At 49.6% G+C, this 20,000-nt stretch overlaps 2 protein-coding genes across 2 annotated transcripts in view; both read right to left on the bottom strand.

Annotated features, from left to right (window-relative positions):
* LOC308148702 (alpha-aminoadipic semialdehyde synthase, mitochondrial-like) overlaps positions 1-173 on the bottom strand; it is a gene marked incomplete at its 3' end in the record, with an annotated part of 4,623 nt that extends 4,450 nt beyond the window's left edge. Inside the window, 1 exon segment of the mRNA XM_080522212.1 lies at positions 66-173.
* A 5,950-nt stretch (positions 174-6,123) lies between these two features.
* LOC308148701 (receptor-type tyrosine-protein phosphatase zeta-like) overlaps positions 6,124-20,000 on the bottom strand; it is a gene marked incomplete at its 5' end in the record, with an annotated part of 17,440 nt that continues 3,563 nt past the window's right edge. The window contains 17 exons of the mRNA XM_080522211.1: positions 6,124-6,322; positions 7,111-7,246; positions 7,326-7,468; positions 8,185-8,340; positions 8,785-8,901; positions 9,001-9,074; positions 9,606-9,699; positions 9,792-9,938; positions 10,652-10,787; positions 11,267-11,460; positions 12,787-12,921; positions 14,032-14,166; positions 15,838-15,929; positions 16,754-16,850; positions 17,166-17,186; positions 18,442-18,527; positions 19,804-19,892. Coding sequence (XP_080378337.1) covers positions 6,197-6,322; positions 7,111-7,246; positions 7,326-7,468; positions 8,185-8,340; positions 8,785-8,901; positions 9,001-9,074; positions 9,606-9,699; positions 9,792-9,938; positions 10,652-10,787; positions 11,267-11,460; positions 12,787-12,921; positions 14,032-14,166; positions 15,838-15,929; positions 16,754-16,850; positions 17,166-17,186; positions 18,442-18,527; positions 19,804-19,892 — 1,978 coding nt within the window. The 3' untranslated portion in view covers positions 6,124-6,196. The remainder of the gene's footprint in view (positions 6,323-7,110; positions 7,247-7,325; positions 7,469-8,184; positions 8,341-8,784; positions 8,902-9,000; positions 9,075-9,605; positions 9,700-9,791; positions 9,939-10,651; positions 10,788-11,266; positions 11,461-12,786; positions 12,922-14,031; positions 14,167-15,837; positions 15,930-16,753; positions 16,851-17,165; positions 17,187-18,441; positions 18,528-19,803; positions 19,893-20,000) is intronic.

Genomic DNA, 20,000 nt, shown 5'->3' with positions numbered 1-20,000 from the left:
TTCCACGAACTCCGCGGCGGGTCGGCGAGGCGCGCCGTGACGTCACTCCACCGGCCGTCGCTCACCTGTGGCGCTTCGTGCGGCTCGTCCGTCACTTGTCCGCTGCTCCGCAGTGTCCCACGCTCACACGGCCGCAGTCCACCGGGTCGACCCACACACCCGAGACTCATCCGTTTCCGGTCCTTCACAATAAAAGCTCGAGGCTAAGTAGCATTAAAAAAAACATTTCAATTCTTTAAAACTTTTACAAATGTGTTTATTCTGCTTTATTTTTTATCGTCTTTCATTTTTTATGTAATTCTGTGTATCTGTAATTCTTTTTAATGTGTTCTTTATTTCAAATGTAGTTTTTCTTAAATTCCAGGTTTTATTAATTTTTTTAACAACCGTATTAATTATAACAATTGTAGTACAACTGTTTTATGTTGTAAGTTAAAGTCTACATGTTAGAAACAGTTTTTTTTATAAATGTTTGTTCACGCACTGAAGTACGCAATTAACTAAATAATGACTTCATTAAAGTAATCGACGACTATCTTAAAGTCGTTCCTCACGTCATTGAAGTAGTTGATCATTTCATATTTATATTTATGAACATTAACAGACTGTGTGAAGAAAAATAATCATCTAAACCACGTGAATGACAGACGTTCATGTTTAACCACGATTCTCTGTTTGTGTAGAAAAGCTTCGCCTGCTTCTGGCCGATGTTTCACACTTCTGTTCCCTCGTCCTGCTCAGAGAGACAGATAATAACTTTAATCATCCCCGAAGGGAAATTGAATTGTTGCAGCAATCTGCTACCTAGGAATGTTATAAAATACAATAGAATATAAAAGTAGGAAATAAAAATATACAAATATAAAAATATCTGGGTAGGACATTTAATTGTTTATCAAAAGTCTTCACTTGTAGAGATTTGGCGTTGAACGTCTGGTCGGTTGACCAACAACGTCCCGGTGTGTCGGTGTTACTCTGAAGCTCCGGACCTCCCGCTGGGACGCCGGGGAGTTTCCTCCAGACGGAAACGAGTCCAGGTGGGTTCGTTTGTATTCACGAGGAACCTCCGCCTGGGCGGGGTCACTGCTGCACGAGCACGGCTGTTCCGACAAGCAGTTTTAAAACGTCCAGGACGAACTTTGTGTGTCACTGAGAGTGAGGAGAGGAGAAGACGAGCAGCGGGAGGAGGAAGATGCTCCAGGCTCCGCCCCCGCGGGACGAACCGGGCCGCGGACCGCCGGTTCGTCTCCCGCTGCCCTTCAGCGGCCGCTCGGCCTCCAGCAGATCTACAGTCAGTCTGCGGGCCGCGGGAAAGCGCTTCCGGCGGAACACAGTGTTTATAGATCTGCTGGTGGGCGGGAGCGGCTCCGCCAATCAGCTTCCAGAGGAGAGGCACGGCCTTCCGCCGCGCGCGTCACGAGAGGACAGACGAACAAATAACAACATAGGGTCTGTCCCAAATGTCCACTTCACCTGAACCCCCTGGATGACGTCACGGGGTTAAGGAAAGGTGTTAGGAGGCTTCCTAGAGGAGTTAAAGAAAGGTGTTAGGAATGTCTCAAAGTGTCTCAGAGTGTCTCAGGTTGTCTCAGAATGTCTCATGGTGTCTCAGAGTCTCTCAGAGTGTCTCAGGGTGTCTCAGAGTCTCTCAGGGTGTCTCAAAGTGTCTCACGGTGTCTCAGAGTCTCTCAGGGTGTCTCAAAGTGTCTCACAGTGTCTCAGAGTCTCTCATGGTGTCTCAGGATGTCTCAGAGTGTCTCGGGGCGTCTCAGGGTGTCTCAGAGTCTCTCAGGGTGTCTCAAAGTGTCTCAGAATGTCTTAGGGTGTCTCAGAGTGTCTCACGGTGTCTCAGAGTGTCTGAGTCTCTCATGGTGTCTCAGGGTGTCTCAGAATGTCTCAGGGTGTCTCAGGATGTCTCAGGGTGTCTCAGGGTGTCTCAGGATGTCTCAGGGTGTCTCAGGGTGTCTCGGGGCTCGTATCTTAACCTAAAAGCGTCAAAGTGTCTCAGGAACTCTGATCAAGGACTTGACGGCAACTTTCTCTCATGAGGAAGTTGGTCAACCCGTTGCCATGGTGACACAGTTGCTGAAAGCTGATTGGTTGTTGGAGGAAGACCGAGAAAAGCTTCTGACTCCTGCTGATGAATGGAGAGTAAAATTAACCATCAAATACTAAAATGGAACCATGAACATTATTTTGTCATAATTTGAGATGAAATTCAGAAACATGAATTTAATTTGTCCACAAATGATTGAACTCTGATTATTATATTGATTCATTATTGTTTTCTTTTACCATAGAAGTAATTTCTCTCAAAATCATGATTGGTTTTTTTTTAATTACATGATTTTTGCCAAAAAAAATTAAAAGTCAGAGAAAAAAGTCGCAAGAAACGAGTGCCAGCTGGTTGGTTCGTCCTGAAGTCGGGTTGCAGACTGTGGTTCGTCTTGAAGTCGGGTTGCAGTCTGTGGGTTCATCCTGAAGTCGGGTTGCAGACTGTCGGGGTCGTCTTGAAGTGGGGTTGCAGACTGTCGGGGTCGTCTTGAAGTGGGGTTGCAGACTGTGGGTTCGTCTTGAAGTGGGGTTGCAGACTGTGGGTTCGTCTTGAAGTCGGGTTGCAGACTGTCGGGGTCGTCTTGAAGTGGGGTTGCAGACTGTCGGGGTCGTCTTGAAGTGGGGTTGCAGACTGTGGGTTCGTCTTGAAGTGGGGTTGCAGACTGTGGGTTCGTCTTGAAGTCGGGTTGCAGACTGTCGGGGTCGTCTTGAAGTGGGGTTGCAGACTGTCGGGGTCGTCTTGAAGTGGGGTTGCAGACTGTCGGGGTTGTCTTGAAGTGGGGTTGCAGACTGTGGGTTCGTCTTGAAGTGGGGTTGCAGACTGTGGGTTCGTCTTGAAATCGGGTTGCAGACTGTGGGTTCGTCTTGAAGTCGGGTTGCAGACTGTGGTTCGTGCTGAAGTCGGGTTGCAGACTGTGGGTTCGTCTTGAAGTCGGGTTGCAGACTGTGGTTCGTCCTGAAGTCGGGTTGCAGACTGTGGGTTCGTCTTGAAGTCGGGTTGCAGACTGTGGGTTCGTCTTGAAGTGGGGTTGCAGACTGTGGGGTGGTCTTGAAGTGGGGTTGCAGACTGTGGGGTGGTCTTGAAGTGGGGTTGCAGACTGTGGGTTCATCCTGAAGTGGGGTTGCAGACTGTGGGGTGGTCTTGAAGTGGGGTTGCAGACTGTGGGTTCATCCTGAAGTGGGGTTGCAGACTGTTGGGTGGCCTTGAAGTGGGGTTGCAGACTGTGGGTTCATCCTGAAGTGGGGTTGCAGACTGTGGGGTGGTCTTGAAGTGGGGTTGCAGACTGTGGGGTGGTCTTGAAGTGGGGTTGCAGACTGTGGGTTCGTCTTGAAATCGGGTTGCAGACTGTGGGTTCGTCTTGAAGTCGGGTTGCAGACTGTGGGTTCGTCTTGAAGTGGGGTTGCAGACTGTGGGTTCGTCTTGAAATCGGGTTGCAGACTGTGGGTTCGTCTTGAAGTCGGGTTGCAGACTGTGGTTCGTCCTGAAGTCGGGTTGCAGACTGTGGGTTCGTCTTGAAGTGGGGTTGCAGACTGTGGGTTCGTCTTGAAGTCGGGTTGCAGACTGTCGGGGTCGTCTTGAAGTGGGGTTGCAGACTGTCGGGGTCGTCTTGAAGTGGGGTTGCAGACTGTCGGGGTTGTCTTGAAGTGGGGTTGCAGACTGTGGGTTCGTCTTGAAGTGGGGTTGCAGACTGTGGGTTCGTCTTGAAATCGGGTTGCAGACTGTGGGTTCGTCTTGAAGTCGGGTTGCAGACTGTGGTTCGTGCTGAAGTCGGGTTGCAGACTGTGGGTTCGTCTTGAAGTCGGGTTGCAGACTGTGGTTCGTCCTGAAGTCGGGTTGCAGACTGTGGGTTCGTCTTGAAGTCGGGTTGCAGACTGTGGGTTCGTCTTGAAGTGGGGTTGCAGACTGTGGGGTGGTCTTGAAGTGGGGTTGCAGACTGTGGGGTGGTCTTGAAGTGGGGTTGCAGACTGTGGGTTCATCCTGAAGTGGGGTTGCAGACTGTGGGGTGGTCTTGAAGTGGGGTTGCAGACTGTGGGTTCATCCTGAAGTGGGGTTGCAGACTGTTGGGTGGCCTTGAAGTGGGGTTGCAGACTGTGGGTTCATCCTGAAGTGGGGTTGCAGACTGTGGGGTGGTCTTGAAGTGGGGTTGCAGACTGTGGGGTGGTCTTGAAGTGGGGTTGCAGACTGTGGGTTCGTCTTGAAATCGGGTTGCAGACTGTGGGTTCGTCTTGAAGTCGGGTTGCAGACTGTGGGTTCGTCTTGAAGTGGGGTTGCAGACTGTGGGTTCGTCTTGAAATCGGGTTGCAGACTGTGGGTTCGTCTTGAAGTCGGGTTGCAGACTGTGGTTCGTCCTGAAGTCGGGTTGCAGACTGTGGGTTCGTCTTGAAGTCGGGTTGCAGACTGTGGGTTCGTCTTGAAGTCGGGTTGCAGACTGTGGTTCGTCCTGAAGTCGGGTTGCAGACTGTGGGTTCGTCTTGAAGTCGGGTTGCAGACTGTGGTTCGTCTTGAAGTCGGGTTGCAGACTAGGGTTCGTCTTGAAGTCGGGTTGCAGACTGTGGTTCGTCTTGATGTGGGGTTGCAGACTAGGGTTCGTCTTGAAGTGGGGTTGCAGACTGTGGGTTCATCCTGAAGTGGGGTTGCAGACTGTGGGTTCATCCTGAAGTGGGGTAGCAGACTGTGGGGTGGTCTTGAAGTGGGGTTGCAGACTGTGGGGTGGTCTTGAAGTGTGGTTGCAGCCCCTGCTGGTGGAAAGTGTCACTGCAGCCAAGAAACAGTCAGCAGCCGTTTGTTTCACTGGTTTATTCTACTGATGAAGAAAGACGCGTCAGAACCTCGTCGTGCGTTTAGTCGGTTACAAAACCCAGAGTACAAAACGTTAGTATTCTCCGGCTAGGCCACTGCAGTTAAACACAAACACTATTACCAAAACTGTCAAATATAAAAATCTAAAAGTATAAATAGAAATTTGGTCCATCAAGGTGATTATTGTCATTATTTACATTAGATCATTATTATTCCGGAAGCGACGCCACAAAACGTGATTCCACGTAAAAAGACGAAATTTTAGCTTTTTCTTCCAACAAATCCCGTTTGGCTCGGTGCCAATAAATACCACGGAGGAGTTTAGCGAGCGGAGTTAGTCTACTGGACAGCTAGCAGGGGACGGACGGAGGACACCACAAGGCACGCAGAGTAAGAGGCTGGATCCCGACAACAAACTGAGAGCAGAGGACGTCCCAGGAGGACGGGGACAAAACACCAGAACCCCAGGAGGACGGGGACAAAACACCAGAACCCCAGGAGGACGGGGGACAAAAAAACAGAATCCCAGGAGGGCGGGGGACAAAAAAAACTGAACCTCAGGAGGACAGGGGACAAAACACCAGAACCCCAGGAGGACAGGGGACAAAACACCAGAACCCCAGGAGGACAGGGGACAAAAAAACAGAATCCCAGGAGGACGGGGGACAAAAAAAAATGAACCTCAGGAGGACAGGGGACAAAACACCAGAACCCCAGGAGGACGGGGGACAAAAAAAACAGAATCCCAGGAGGACGGGGGACAAAAAAAACAGAATCCAAGGAGGACGGGGGACAAAAAAACAGAACCCCAGGAGGACGGGGGACAAAACTTGAGAACCCCAGAAGGACGGGGACAAAATTTGAGAAGTCCAGGAGGACGGGGGACAAAAGTTGAGAAGCCCAGGAGGACGGGGGACAAAAAAACAGAACCCCAGGAGGACGGGGGACAAAACTTGAGAACCCCAGGAAGACGGGGGACAAAAGTTGAGAAGTCCAGGATGACGGGGGACAAAACTTGAGAACCCCAGGAGGACGGGGGACAAAAGTTGAGAACCCCAGGAGGACGGGGACAAAACTTGAGAACCCCAGGAGGACGGGGGACAAAAAAAACAGAATCCAAGGAGGACGGGGGACAAAACTTGAGAACCCCAGGAGGACGGGGGACAAAACTTGAGAAGTCCAGGATGACGGGGGACAAAACTTGAGAACCCCAGGAGGACGGGGGACAAAACTTGAGAACCCCAGGAGGACGGGGGACAAAACTTGAGAACCTCAGGAGGACGGGGGACAAAACTTGAGAACCTCAGGAGGACGGGGGACACAACAGTCCTTGAGGGTTTTTCACACGAGGGACTGGAGGCTCTCGTTGGCGGCGGCGGCGGATCCCGCCACGATGCTCGCGGTGACGTCGTCCTCCTGCGTCCTGACGAGACTCAGCATGGCTTCGTACAGGAACCGGTACTGATCCTAGAACCAGAACCAATAGAACCCCTCATCCTCAGAAATCGTCTCATCATGAATTAAACCTTGATTCATGAAAAACTCTATAAACAGCTCATGTTCTTGTTCCACGTCTCTTTCTGTGAATTTTCCACAATAAAACATTCAAATGTTACATTTTCCAATATTTTGCTGAAACTGATTCTGATTTCTGTCGTTACAAAATCGACATGAAATGAGAATTTAGAAATGTAAAAACAGATTTGTTTTTCTCAAATGTGGTCAATTAAAATTATAATGAAAAGACATTTTAAACATTTTAAAAACACTCAGACAGCGATGAGCACCAGTAGCTAACTAGCTAGCTAGCAGTGTGTCGGTATGACGGCGGGAAACGTGGGGGGAAACGTGGCGGGAAACGCTGGGAAACGTGGCGGGAAACGTGGGGGGAAACGGCGGGAAATGGCGGGAAACATGGGGGGAAACGGCGGGAAATGTGGCGGGAAACGGCGGGAAACATGGGGGGAAACGCTGGGAAACGTGGCGGGAAACGGCGGGAAATGTGGCGGGAAACGGCGGGAAACATGGGGGGAAACGTGGGGGGAAACGTGGGGGGAAACATGGGGGGAAACGTGGGGGGAAACATGGGGGGAAACATGGGGGGAAACATGGGGGGAAACATGGGGGGAAACGTGGGGGGAAACATGGGGGGAAACGTGGGGGGAAACATGGGGGGAAACATGGGGGGAAACATGGGGGGAAACGTGGGGGGAAACGTGGGGGGAAACATGGGGGGAAACGTGGCGGTGACTCACGATGTGTGAGAAGACGCCCGGCCTCATGAGGTTGGTCAGCTGGGCCACCTGGAAGACGTCCACGGAGCCTTCGGCGTCCAGCTGACGGGTCAACGAGGACAGGGCGCAGAACGTCCCGGCCGTGGCTCCGCCCACACTGAGAGACACAAGCAACCACGTCAGCTTGCGGCAGAAGCTCCTCCCACGGCGCGGCGGCCGAGCGGCGGCGGCCTTACTTGTCGAGGACGACGGCGGGACCGTCCTCGGCGGCGTCCCCCCGGTGCACCAGGCTCAGCAGCTCCGAGGTGCTGCTGATGGGACCGTCGGGGTTCGGCCAGCAGGGGGCGCGGTAGTGCTTCACCTCCAGGACGTAGTCGTCCTGTTCACACCGCCACAATAAAACCACCTCACTCTCTCAGGAGACACGTTGTCATTTATTTCAAACAACAAACAAAGGAGCCGCCAGCCGGTGTCTCATGTCTCTCGTCCCCTTTAAACGTCTTTAAGTCAATTCTTTACATTCAATTCAACTTTATAAAACAACGATTTGAGCAGCTGAAGTTTATCGTAAACATGACTTGCTGCTATAGCGTTGTTCTTGAAATAGTTAGTTAAACTGTGAAGTAAATATATATAACTATATTTAGTAATTCCCAGACTATATGAACCCTGTAGATTAAATAATGGAGCTGCTGGTGGTGCGTTCAAGTGCATCACGTAACTCCGAACTTTCTTTTTTAATTTGGTGGCTGTGGCTTATATTCAAGTGCACTCAACACTCCAGTATATATGTATATATATATATATATATACACATATATACATATATACACACACACATATATATAGTTGTGCAAATATATGGATTTGAAATGAATCCCGAAACAGGAAATGAAGTTAAGGAAACAGGAAGTGAAGTAAAGGAAACAGGAAGTGAAGTAAAGGAAACAGGAAATGAAGTAAAGGAAACAGGAAGTGAAGTAAAGGAAACAGGAAATGAAGTAAAGGAAACAGGAAATGAAGTAAAGGAAACAGGAAGTGAAGTAAAGGAAACAGGAAATGAAGTAAAGGAAACAGGAAATGAATGCCACTGACCTGTGTGGCCTCCAGAACATAGTCCTGGACCACCAGGATGTCCTCGTTGGACAGACAGACGCACGTCTCGCTCTTCTGAGTGACGGTGAACATCTGGTATCTGATTGGCTGGCCCTTGGTCGGCCAGAAGACACAGAGCTCCGCCTCCTCCTCCGTCTGAGAACAGTTGAGACGCGACCTTTGACCCAGTGCCGCCACATGGACGTAGCATAACATAGCATCATGAGCTAGTAGCGTCAGACAGCTTAGTGTGGCTTAGCATCTCATAGCATCGTGCTGCAAAAGACTACAGCTATTGAAGTGGTTTAAAAACATCTTTAGCCTAGCTTAGCTTAGCACGGCAGCGTCAGTGAAACTACGCTAGTGAACAATGTTCATTCTGTCCGTTAGCTTGACGGCTTCTCAATGCTAGCTCGACTAAAAATAGACTGAAGCCTATAAAAGCGGTCGAGGCAGATTAGCCTAGCGTGGCGAATAACCGTGTTCTCATTAGACCAACAATGACAACACTTTATCAATGCTAACCTGCGCTAACGGCAGAAGCTAGAGGGTTAAACTTGTTCTGGTAACGAGGAGCAGAGAGAAAGACGAGTCGCTCACCGCCGCCAGCGACACGATGACCCGAGCGTTCAGGTCCCAGACCATCCGCCAGAAGTCCTGCACCGTGCCGGGCAAGGGATTCTGGGTAATGACAAACTCGTTGTGCCGCCGGTAACCCTGCGGCGACGGAACCCAAACAAAAGTCAGCGATCGTTGTCAGTCGGATACTTGAACGACCGCTTGAGAATCGTTTCCGGTATCGTTAGCATTCCTTACCGCTACGTGGGACGCGTTGATGTAGTCCGACGTTTCCTCCGCCGGCGTGGACAGACGGACTCGCCAACGCTCCGCTGCAGGACGACACGCTTTGATGACGACACGCTTTGATGACGACACGCTTTGATGACGCTTTGATGACGCTTTGATGACGCTTTGATCCTGAGGTTCCTTTGTGGAACGAGACTTACCGGGTATGACGGAGCAGACTAACCGGGTATGGCAGAGCAGACTTACCAGGTATGACGGAGCAGACTTACCTCGTAGGACGTAGCAGACTTACCGGGTATGACGGAGCAGACTTACCAGGTATGACGGAGCAGACTTACCAGGTATGATGGAGCAGACTTACCTCGTAGGACGTAGCAGACTTACCGGGTATGACGGAGCAGACTTACCGGGTATGACAGAGCAGACTTACCAGGTATGACAGAGCAGACTTACCGGGTATGACGGAGCAGACTTACCAGGTATGACGGAGCAGACTTACCTCGTAGGACGTAGCAGACTTACCGGGTATGACGGAGCAGACTTACCAGGTATGACAGAGCAGACTTACCGGGTATGACAGAGCAGACTTACCGGGTATGACAGAGCAGACTTACCGGGTATGACAGAGCAGCTCCGGTTCTTGCTGCGGTTGCAGTCCCGCAGGGCCGTACTGAAGTCGCCTTGCTTCGTCCCGGAAGGACAAATCAGCTGCAGAGACAGAACGTCAAGGTTCAGGACTTCCTGTCCACACGTCCCCGGTTGAGTCCCGACAGGAGACTCAGGGTTCCACGTGGTCTCACCTGGAACTGCTGGTCCAGGCCAGTCTTCCCGTCGGGCCCCGGGGCCAGCAGCTGGTCGGCGTACCGGTGCAGCCGCGCCGCCGCCACCTCCGTCTCCCCGGACAAGATGGCCGCCACCAGGGCGTCGTGGACGAAGACGTACTGGTCCTGAGACAGAAGCAGACGGTTTGCTGGACAGGAAGCAGATCCAGAACCTTCTGAACCTCTGCAGAACTTTCTGATCCACAACCCTAGAACTCCGTCTGAAGAACCAGACTCGCAATCCAGACCAGAACCAGACTCTTGAATTCTTCATATTAGACCAGACCCCCGGTACCAGACCCCCGGTACCAGACCCCCGGTACCAGACCCCCGGTCCCAGACGGTACCAGGCACGAGGAGATCCACGGTACGACTCAGTTTCTCCACACAAACGTGAGTCGAGGGTTTCGGTTCCTTCATGGAACCTCGGGGTTCTAGACCTCAACCGGTCCTGCACCACAGACCAGGTCTCCCCCGAGGGGATCTTTAGGGTGTGGTGGCGGACAAATACTACAAAATAAAATGATACGACCAACACAAAAACTGGACCGTAGTACTGGACCGTAGTACTGGACCAGAGTACTGACCAGGGTCTGGACCAGGGTCTGGACCAGGGTACTGACCAGGGTCTGGACCAGGGTACTGACCAGGCTCTGGACCAGGGTCTGGACCAGGGTACTGACCAGGGTCTGGACCAGGGTACTGACCAGGCTCTGGACCAGGGTCTGGACCAGGGTACTGACCAGGGTCTGGACCAGGGTCTGGACCAGAGTACTGACCAGGGTACTGACCAGGCTCTGGACCAGGGTACTGACCAGGGTCTGGACCAGGGTACTGACCAGGGTCTGGACCAGGTGGCTCCTCTGGGTCCGGATGTGCTTCAGGAAGACGGAGACGTTGACGACCCCCTGCTGCTTGATCTGCTGCAACATGCTGTCCAGGACGATGTAGGTCCCTGTCCGTCCAACGCCGGCACTGCAACGTCCCAGAGGAGGGGGACAGTCAGTCCACAGAGGAGACAGACAGTCAGTCCACAGAGGAGACAGTCCGTCCACAGAGGAGGGGGACAGTCAGTCCACAGAGGAGAGGGACAGTCAGTCCACAGAGAAGACAGTCAGTCCACAGAGGAGAGGGACAGTCAGTCCACAGAGGAGAGGGACAGTCAGTCCACAGAGGGACAGTCAGTCCACAGAGGAGAGGGACAGTCAGTCCACAGAGGAGACGGACAGACAGTCCACAGAGAAGACGGACAGTCAGTCCACAGAGGGACAGGCAGTCAGTCCACAGAGGGACAGGCAGTCAGTCCACAGAGTAGAGGGACAGGCAGTCCACAGAGAAGACGGACAGTCAGTCCACAGAGGAGACAGACAGTCAGTCCACAGAGGGACAGTCAGTCCAGAGAGCAGAGGGACGGTCAGAGCTGGACGTCTTTCACCAGGTGGGCGTGGCCTCACCTGCAGTGCACCACCATAGGCCCCGCCCCCTCCGTCCGCGCCGCCGCCGACTTGCGTACGAAGCTGAGCAGCGGCAGGTGGAGCTCCGGGACGCCCATGTCGGGCCACTGGGTGTAGTGGAAGTGCTGCACCGTCCGCTCGCCGCCGCGCCGCCTCCCAGAGCCCTGGGGGGCGGAGCCATGAGGGGCGGAGCCCTGGGGGGGCGGAGCAACACACCACCCAGGACGTTACTCACATTCTCACTTTGTTTACTTAAAAATGGTCTCGTCTCCAGAATACAGAGAAATAAAATAAAACGTGGTAATTCAGAAATAATAGAAACAAAAAATAAAGCACATTTTTCAAGTTAAAAGGAGAAAAGATCAAAAGAAAAGATAAAACAGCGACGGTAAAGAATTAAAGTGCTAAAATAGTGAAGATGCTGAAAACAGCTGAAGAGAAAATGTGGAAGAAAAATCTGTCAAATCTCTGAAAATGTAATAGATTACACTGAACAGAAAGTAAAAGTAAACTAGAACAACACGTTCTAGATCTCAGTGATGAAACAGCTGAAAGGGTTTATTCAATATCTAGAGAACGTAGAGAACAAATCTAGAGCAATGAGGGTTCTGCAGAAAAATGAGTCTCCAGGGAGGTCTGGAGGTCCTATCAAAATAAAAGTGTAGAATCACATTGCAGCAATGTTCTCCAACGTTCTCCATGGTGCAGCAGAACATTCTATACGGTGCAGCAGAACGTTCTCCATGGTGCAGCAGAACGTTCTATACGGTGCAGCAGAACGTTCTCCATGGTGCAGCAGAACGTTCTATACAGTGCAGCAGAACGTTCTCCATGGTGCAGCAGAACGTTCTATACAGTGCAGCAGAACGTTCTATACGGTGCAGCAGAACGTTCTCCACAGATCACCGATGTTCCATCTTGGAGGAGCGGTTCCACCGGAGCACCTGGTGTTGGTTGAGACACGCCTCCTGCTCCTCCAGGACTGAAACACTAACAAGGTTCTAAAGTCACCAGAACATGAGCCAGGAACCAGGAGAACAGTGTCGTGGTTTGTGGTTCCACCTGCAGAACCTCCTTTAGAGGACTTGTCTTGATAACTGCCTCTCATCTCCTCAGAACATCAATCTGTGTTCCTCTGATTCACTGAAACTCTCCGTCACCGTGTTCTTCAGGTTCCCGTGTTCTTCAGGTTCCAGTGTTCTTCAGGTTCCAGTGTTCTTTAGGTTCCCTTGTTCTTCAGGTTCCCGTGTTCTTCAGGTTCCAGTGTTCTTCAGGTTCCAGTGTTCTTTAGGTTCCCTTGTTCTTCAGGTTCCCGTGTTCCTCAGGTTCCCGTGTTCTTCAGGTTCCAGTGTTCTTCAGGTTCCAGTGGTCTTGAGGTTCTCCGTTGTTCTTCAGCAGTGAAGAACTAAATTCTACTCGGAACATTTCAGGAATCAAAACTACATTTTAGCCGCTGAAAGACGTTTTGTGACTCTGATGCTTTTAATTTGGTGGGAAACTAAAATGGTGTTTCAGCCGACCTTCTTGTGATGGAGGTTCCTCAGGACCAGCGTCCTCTGGGTGTAGTACGACACCACCCTGCTGCTCTGCACCGTCACCAGGAAGCTGCCGAACTGCTCCTCCACCTCCACCGGCCAGTACTGCTCACACTTCCTCTGACGGAGGAGACGTTAAACATTATAGAGCTGACGGAGGAGAACGTTAATTATAGAGCTGACGGAGGAGAACGTTAAACATTATAGAGCTGACGGAGGAGAACGTTAATTATAGAGCTGACGGAGGAGAACGTTAAACATTATAGAGCTGACGGAGGAGAACGTTAAACATTATAGAGCTGACGGAGGAGAACGTTAAACATTATAGAGCTGACGGAGGAGAACGTTAAACATTATAGAGCTGACGGAGGAGACGTTAGACATTATAGAGCTGACGGAGGAGACGTTAGACATTATAGAACTGACGGAGGAGACGTTAGACATTATAGAACTGATGGAGGAGACGCTAGACATTATAGAGCTGACGGAGGAGACGTTAGACATTATAGAACTGACGGAGGAGAACGTTAAACATTATAGAGCTGACGGAGGAGACGTTAGACATTATAGAACTGACGGAGGAGACGCTAGACATTATAGAGCTGACGGAGGAGAACGTTAAACATTATAGAGCTGACGGAGGAGACGCTAGACATTATAGAGCCGACGGAGGAGAACGTTAGACAATATAGAGCTGACGGAGGAGACGTTAGACATTATAGAGCTGACGGAGGAGAACGTTAGACATTATAGAGCTGACGGAGGAGACGTTAGACATTATAGAGCTGACGGAGGAGAACGTTAGACATTATAGAGCTGACGGAGGAGACATTAGACATTATAGAACTGACGGAGGAGAACGTTAAACATTATAGAGCTGACGGAGGAGACGTTAGACATTATAGAGCTGACGGAGGAGAACGTTAGACATTATAGAACTGACGGAGGAGACGTTAGACATTATAGAGCTGACGGAGGAGAACGTTAGACATTATAGAGCTGACGGAGGAGACGTTTGACATTATAGAACTGACGGAGGAGAACGTTAGACATTATAGAGCTGACGGAGGAGACGTTAGACATTATAGAGCTGACGGAGGAGAACGTTAGACATTATAGAGCTGACGGAGGAGACGTTTGACATTATAGAACTGACGGAGGAGAACGTTAGACATTATAGAGCTGACGGAGGAGAACGTTAGACAGCTGACGGAGGAGACGAGCACCCACCCTTCCGTTCTCCACCAGGTTGGTTATCATGACGACGACTCCGACGTTCTGCTCCCAGATCATCTTCCAGAAATCCTCGGTGCTCGACGCCAGAGGACCCTGAGTGGCCACGTAGAACCTGGACGCCTCCAAACCCTGGGGAACCATACAGCCTCTGAGGAACCATACACCTTCTGAGGAACCGTACACCTTCTGAGGAACCGTACACCTTCTGAGGAACCGTACACCTTCTGAGGAACCGTACACCTTCTGAGGAACCGTACACCCTCTGAGGAACCGTACACCTTCTGAGGAACCGTACACCTTCTGAGGAACCATACACCCTCTGAGGAACCGTACACCTTCTGAGGAACCGTACACCCTCTGAGGAACCATACACCCTCTGAGGAACCGTACACCTTCTGAGGAACCATACACCCTCTGAGGTACACACTCACTGGTACACACTCACTGGTACACACTCAGAAGTACACACTTGGAGGTACACACTCAGAAGTACACACTCAGAGGTACACACTGAAAGGTACACACTGAAAGGTACACACTTGGAGGTACACACTCAGAAGTACACACTCAGAAGTACACAATCAGAGGTACACAATCAGAGGTACACAATCAGAGGTACACACTCAGAAGTACACACTCAGAAGTACACACTCGGAGGTACACACTCGGAGGTACAAACTCAGAGGTACACACTCAGAGGTACACACTGAAAGGTACACACTCGGAGGTACACACAGAGGTACACACTCAGAGGTACACACTCAGAAGTACACACTCAGAAGTACACACTCAGAGGTACACACAAAAAGGTACACACTCAGAGGTACACACTCAGAGGTACACACTCAGAAGTACACACTCAGAGGTACACACAAAAAGGTACACACTCGGAGGTACACACTCAGAGGTACACACTCAGAAGTACACACTCAGAGGTACACACAAAAAGGTACACACTCAGAGGTACACACTCAGAAGTACACACTCGGAGGTACACACTTGGAGGTACACACTCGGAGGTACACACTCAGAGGTACACACTCAGAAGTACACACTCAGAGGTACACACAAAAAGGTACACACTCAGAGGTACACACTCAGAAGTACACACTCAGAAGTACACACTCAGAGGTACACACTCGGAGGTACATACTCGGAGGTACACACTCGGAGGTACACACTCGGAGGTACACACTCAGAGGTACACACTCGGAGGTACACAATCAGAGGTACACACTCGGAGGTACACACTCAGAAGTACACACTCAGAAGTACACACTCAGAAGTACACACTCAGCAGTTAAAGTTTGTTTCAGAACGCCGCCTCAGTAATAAAGTCGACTTCACAAACTTCCAGAGTTTTGTGTTGCAGACAAAGCGGCGCGGCGGTGTGGCGGCGCGGCGGTGTGGCAGCGCGGCGGTGTGGCAGCGCGGCGGCGCGGCGCCGATCTGCTCGTTTCCTCTGGAGCTTTTTAGGAGATAAAAAAAGCAAAGCGGGAGAACAAAGGAGGACGAGGACGGAGGAGTGGAGCGGCAGCTCATCGCCAGCTAACCTTCGCCGTGACTGACGGTGTCAAGCTGCCTTGGCGGAGCGACGCGCAGACAAAAGCTGGAGAGATCCTCCACGGCGCCGCGCCGCGGAGGCCCTGACTGCCGCCGCCGCCGCCGTCTTCACACAAAACAACCAAATGAGGTTTGAACGCCGCCGCCGCCATAACGGAGCGCCGCTAACGTCGGCTGAAGAGCTTCACTGGAACTGGTGGAGAGAAAAGATGAAAGCAGAGGAAGCTTCTCACTTACGTCCACAAAGTTAGCGTTGATGTAGTCCGCCGCCTTGCCGTCCTTGCCGTCCTTGTCGGGCTGCGGCGAGAGACGGACGCGGCTGTGGTCGTCTGGGAGGCAAAGACCAGAGTCACTGAAAGTACTTTTGAAGGTCCAGAATCCAAAACTACTAGAAACCAGATTAACAGCTCTTAATTAACTTTATTGCTAATGCTTGTGCTAGTGCCAGTGCTAATGCTAGTGCTAATGCTAGTGCCAATGCTAGTGCTAATGCTAATGCTATCCCTTTCCAGGTCGTTTCAATGGTCAATTCTCATTTTTTAATTACTTAATTTTTCTGTTTACTCGATTGATGATAAGGAACAATAAATCAGTTTTCACAAAGAGAAGCTATGCTAAAGGCTACATTTAGCATTGCTAACATCCAATGAAGTACTGATAAAAAAAGCACTTAAAATAATATGGAATTTCATGTTTTATTGTGTTAATTATTTGAATATATTTGGCCACTGCTAGTTATGATCAGTTCTGACGAGAACACAGTAAGCTAGGCTAAATGCTAATTAGTATATTTATCCAAATAATATGGGCAATAAAAATACAAAGAAACCTCAAACTACATATCTTTTCATTCAAACTAGTGGAACGTCTGGACTTGCGAGACTTTGAAGAAACTTGTGGGTGTGAAGCTAATGCTAGCTTAGCAAGGATTTAAGCTAGGCTAAGCAGGATTTCGTCGGTTTGAACCACAAAGACAAATGAGGAGCTAATTGCTCGCTAAGATTAGGTTTTACGATGTCAAGTCGAATGTTTGTTTAAATCCTAACTTTCATTTATCACATATATATTGACATGTACATCATCAATATATAATCAATAAGAACAATAATCTGATTTCTCAAGTGATCGGTTCTTCATGACAACGAGCTCGTACAGGCCAGGACGTTGCTGTAGCGGTTCTTGGTTCTGTTGTCGGGGTGGTTAGCGCTGTCCGTCGTCACGCCGACGTCCACCGCGCACGACTGCACCTCCTGCAAACAGACGCACGGCGTCACGGTGCGCCGCTCAAACTGGTCCCAGGTCAGTGGCAGCAAATCTGCTGACCTGGCAAAACCTTTGACTGAAAACTAATTATTAGCATTGTTACTATTATATCATTATTATTATTAAGAATAATCATTTATTTGTTTGCGACCTACAAGATATTTTTCAGAACTAAAGCGGGGACAAATGGGGACACGGACACATGGGGGGACGTTTGTTTACATGACGGGACAGAAACAGGAAGAGGAAGTGAGGTGTTGCGGCGGCGCGGCGGCGGACGCGGTCCCCCAGGAGAGTCTTACCTCGTAGCTCTCCTTCAGGATCTAACCACCAGGGGGCAGCAGGCAGCCGGGGCGTTTCCATGACAACACAGTAAACAATGAGGTGAGACAGATTACAGGACGACACAGAGGGACAACGGTGACGCTGCACGCTAACGACGACGCAGAGGGACGCAGCGGCGTTGTCGTTAGCTCGCTAGTACGAAGCCGCGCGACACGTTTCACACTTTCGCCGTCTCCCAGGGAGACGACTCACAATTCATAACTACAAATTCACATTACAAGTGCTGAAGCCTTGCTCCCCAGTAAGGCCTCCGTACTCGTCGCTCATAGAAAACGATCTCATCTGAACGTTAACGTCGTTCGACCCTGGAGCTCAGGTCTGTAGCTTAGCGTCTCACATGCTAACACGAAAGCAGCAGAATGAGCACAAAGAGCTCAGGTCTGTAGCTTAGCGTCTCACATGCTAACATGAAAGCAGCAGAATGAGCACAAAGAGCTCAGGTCTGTAGCTTAGCGTCTCACATGCTAACATGAAAGCAGCAGAATGAGCACAAAGAGCTCAGATCTGTAGCTTAGCGTCACATGCTAACATGAAAGCAGCAGAATGAGCACAAAGAGCTCAGGTCTGTAGCTTAGCGTCTCACATGCTAACATGAAAGCAGCAGAATGAGCACAAAGAGCTCAGGTCTGTAGCTTAGCGTCTCACATGCTAACATGAAAGCAGCAGAATGAGCACAAAGAGCTCAGGTCTGTAGCTTAGCGTCACATGCTAACATGAAAGCAGCAGAATGAGCACAAAGAGCTCAGATTGGAATGAAAACAAAAATGGCTAAATACATAACAGCTAAACTAGCTAAAGCCGCTAACACTGACACAACGGTCACAAACAAAAAGATTTGTGCAGGTGCTTTTAGTTTGAAACATAAATAACAACAAAGTACCAGGAAGTGAGTTATTCTTGCTTTTGTAGCTGAAGATAAATGACAGAACGCACCATTTATTATTCTCCCAAAGTTGGGATTTTCAAAGAAATTCTGAATTTCTTGTCTTTTCAAAATAAAGTCTAGTTTCCAACTGTAGATAATTTGTTGCAAACTTTTACTTTGAGATTTTTTTTTTTTACAACATCCTGACGATCTGATAGTAAATACAGATAGGTACCGCACACACACACACACACACACACACACACACACACACACACACACACACACACACACACACACACACACACACACACACACACACACACACACACACACACACACACACACACACACACACACACACACACCTGGAACTCTCTCTGGAAGCCCTGGGTTTGGTGGAGTTCAGCGACATGTTGTACGAAGTCTTTCAGGGGAAACGACGTTTGATCGGCTGAAACAAACAAACAAACAAACAAACAAACAAACAAACCAGAAAACTTTGTTCACCTCTTGATCTGAACCAAATAACTATTTTTCTAATTGAAATTTGCTCCCTTGCTTCCTGGTAAGAGGTGAATTATTGATGACTCATGACTGGAGGGGGCGTGGCCTAATGCTGCAGCCAATAGCAATGTACCCAGTGGCCGCAGCGGATTGGATGAGGACAAACGTAACAGTATACGTTCCCTCCGAATGGACATCCAGACGTTAAACATATTTTAAGACATGTGGACCTTTGTCTTCAGGAACAAGTTCTATTACTAATAAATATTTTTAATTTGAAGGAGTTAAAAACAAGTTACTTCCTGTCTGGAAATTGGCATTTGTAGTTCTATGGTCATGGTTCTATAGTTGTGGTTTTATGGTCATGGCTCTATGGTCATGGTTCTATAGTTGTGGTTCTATGGTCATGGCTCTATGGTCATGGTTCTATAGTTGTGGTTCTATGGTCATGGCTCTATGGTCATGGCTCTATGGTCATGGTTCTATAGTTGTGGTTTTATGGTCATGGCTCTATAGTTGTGGTTTTATGGTCATGGTTCTATGGTCATGGTTCTATAGTTGTGGCTCTATGGTCATGGCTCTATGGTCATGGTTCTATAGTTGTGGTTCTATGGTCATGGCTCTATGGTCATGGCTCTATGGTCATGGTTCTATAGTTGTGGTTTTATGGTCATGGCTCTATAGTTGTGGTTTTATGGTCATGGTTCTATGGTCATGGTTCTATAGTTGTGGCTCTATGGTCATGGTTCTATAGTTGTGGTTTTATGGTCATGGCTCTATGGTCATGGTTCTATAGTTGTAGTTCTATGGTCATGGTTCTATGGTCATGGTTCTATAGTTGTGGCTCTATGGTCATGGTTCTATAGTTGTAGTTCTATGTCATGGTTCTATGGTCATGGTTCTATAGTTGTGGCTCTATGGTCATGGTTCTATAGTTGTGGTTTTATGGTCATGGTTCTATGGTCATGGTTCTATAGTTGTGGTTCTATGGTCATGGCTCTATGGTCATGGTTCTATAGTTGTGGCTCTATGGTCATGGTTCTATGGTCATGGTTCTATGGCCATGGTTCTATGGTTGTGGCTCTATGGTCATGGTTCTATGGCCATGGTTCTATGGTTGTGGTTCTATGGTTGTGGTTCTATGGTTGTGGTTCTATGGCCGTGGTTCTATGGCCATGGTTCTATGGTTGTGGTTCTATGGCCATGGTTCTATGTGAGCGTACCAGACGTTAGCGTAGCCACGGACGGAGCGGCGATGACTCTGGGTGACGAACCGTCGTCGATGTAGAAAGTCGCCGTCTGAAAACACAACCTGTGGACAGACGCAGTTTGAAGAATGTAGAGTGAGGAGACGTGGGGACAGGACATGAAGGGACAGGACATGAAGGACAGGGACAGGGACAGGACATGAAGGGACAGG

This window comes from Blennius ocellaris, assembly GCF_963422515.1.
Source record: "Blennius ocellaris genome assembly, contig: SCAFFOLD_277, whole genome shotgun sequence".
NCBI classification, from domain to species: domain Eukaryota; kingdom Metazoa; phylum Chordata; class Actinopteri; order Blenniiformes; family Blenniidae; genus Blennius; species Blennius ocellaris.
Note: the sequence above shows the minus strand (reverse complement) of the source record. Positions and strands in the feature narration are given on the sequence as shown.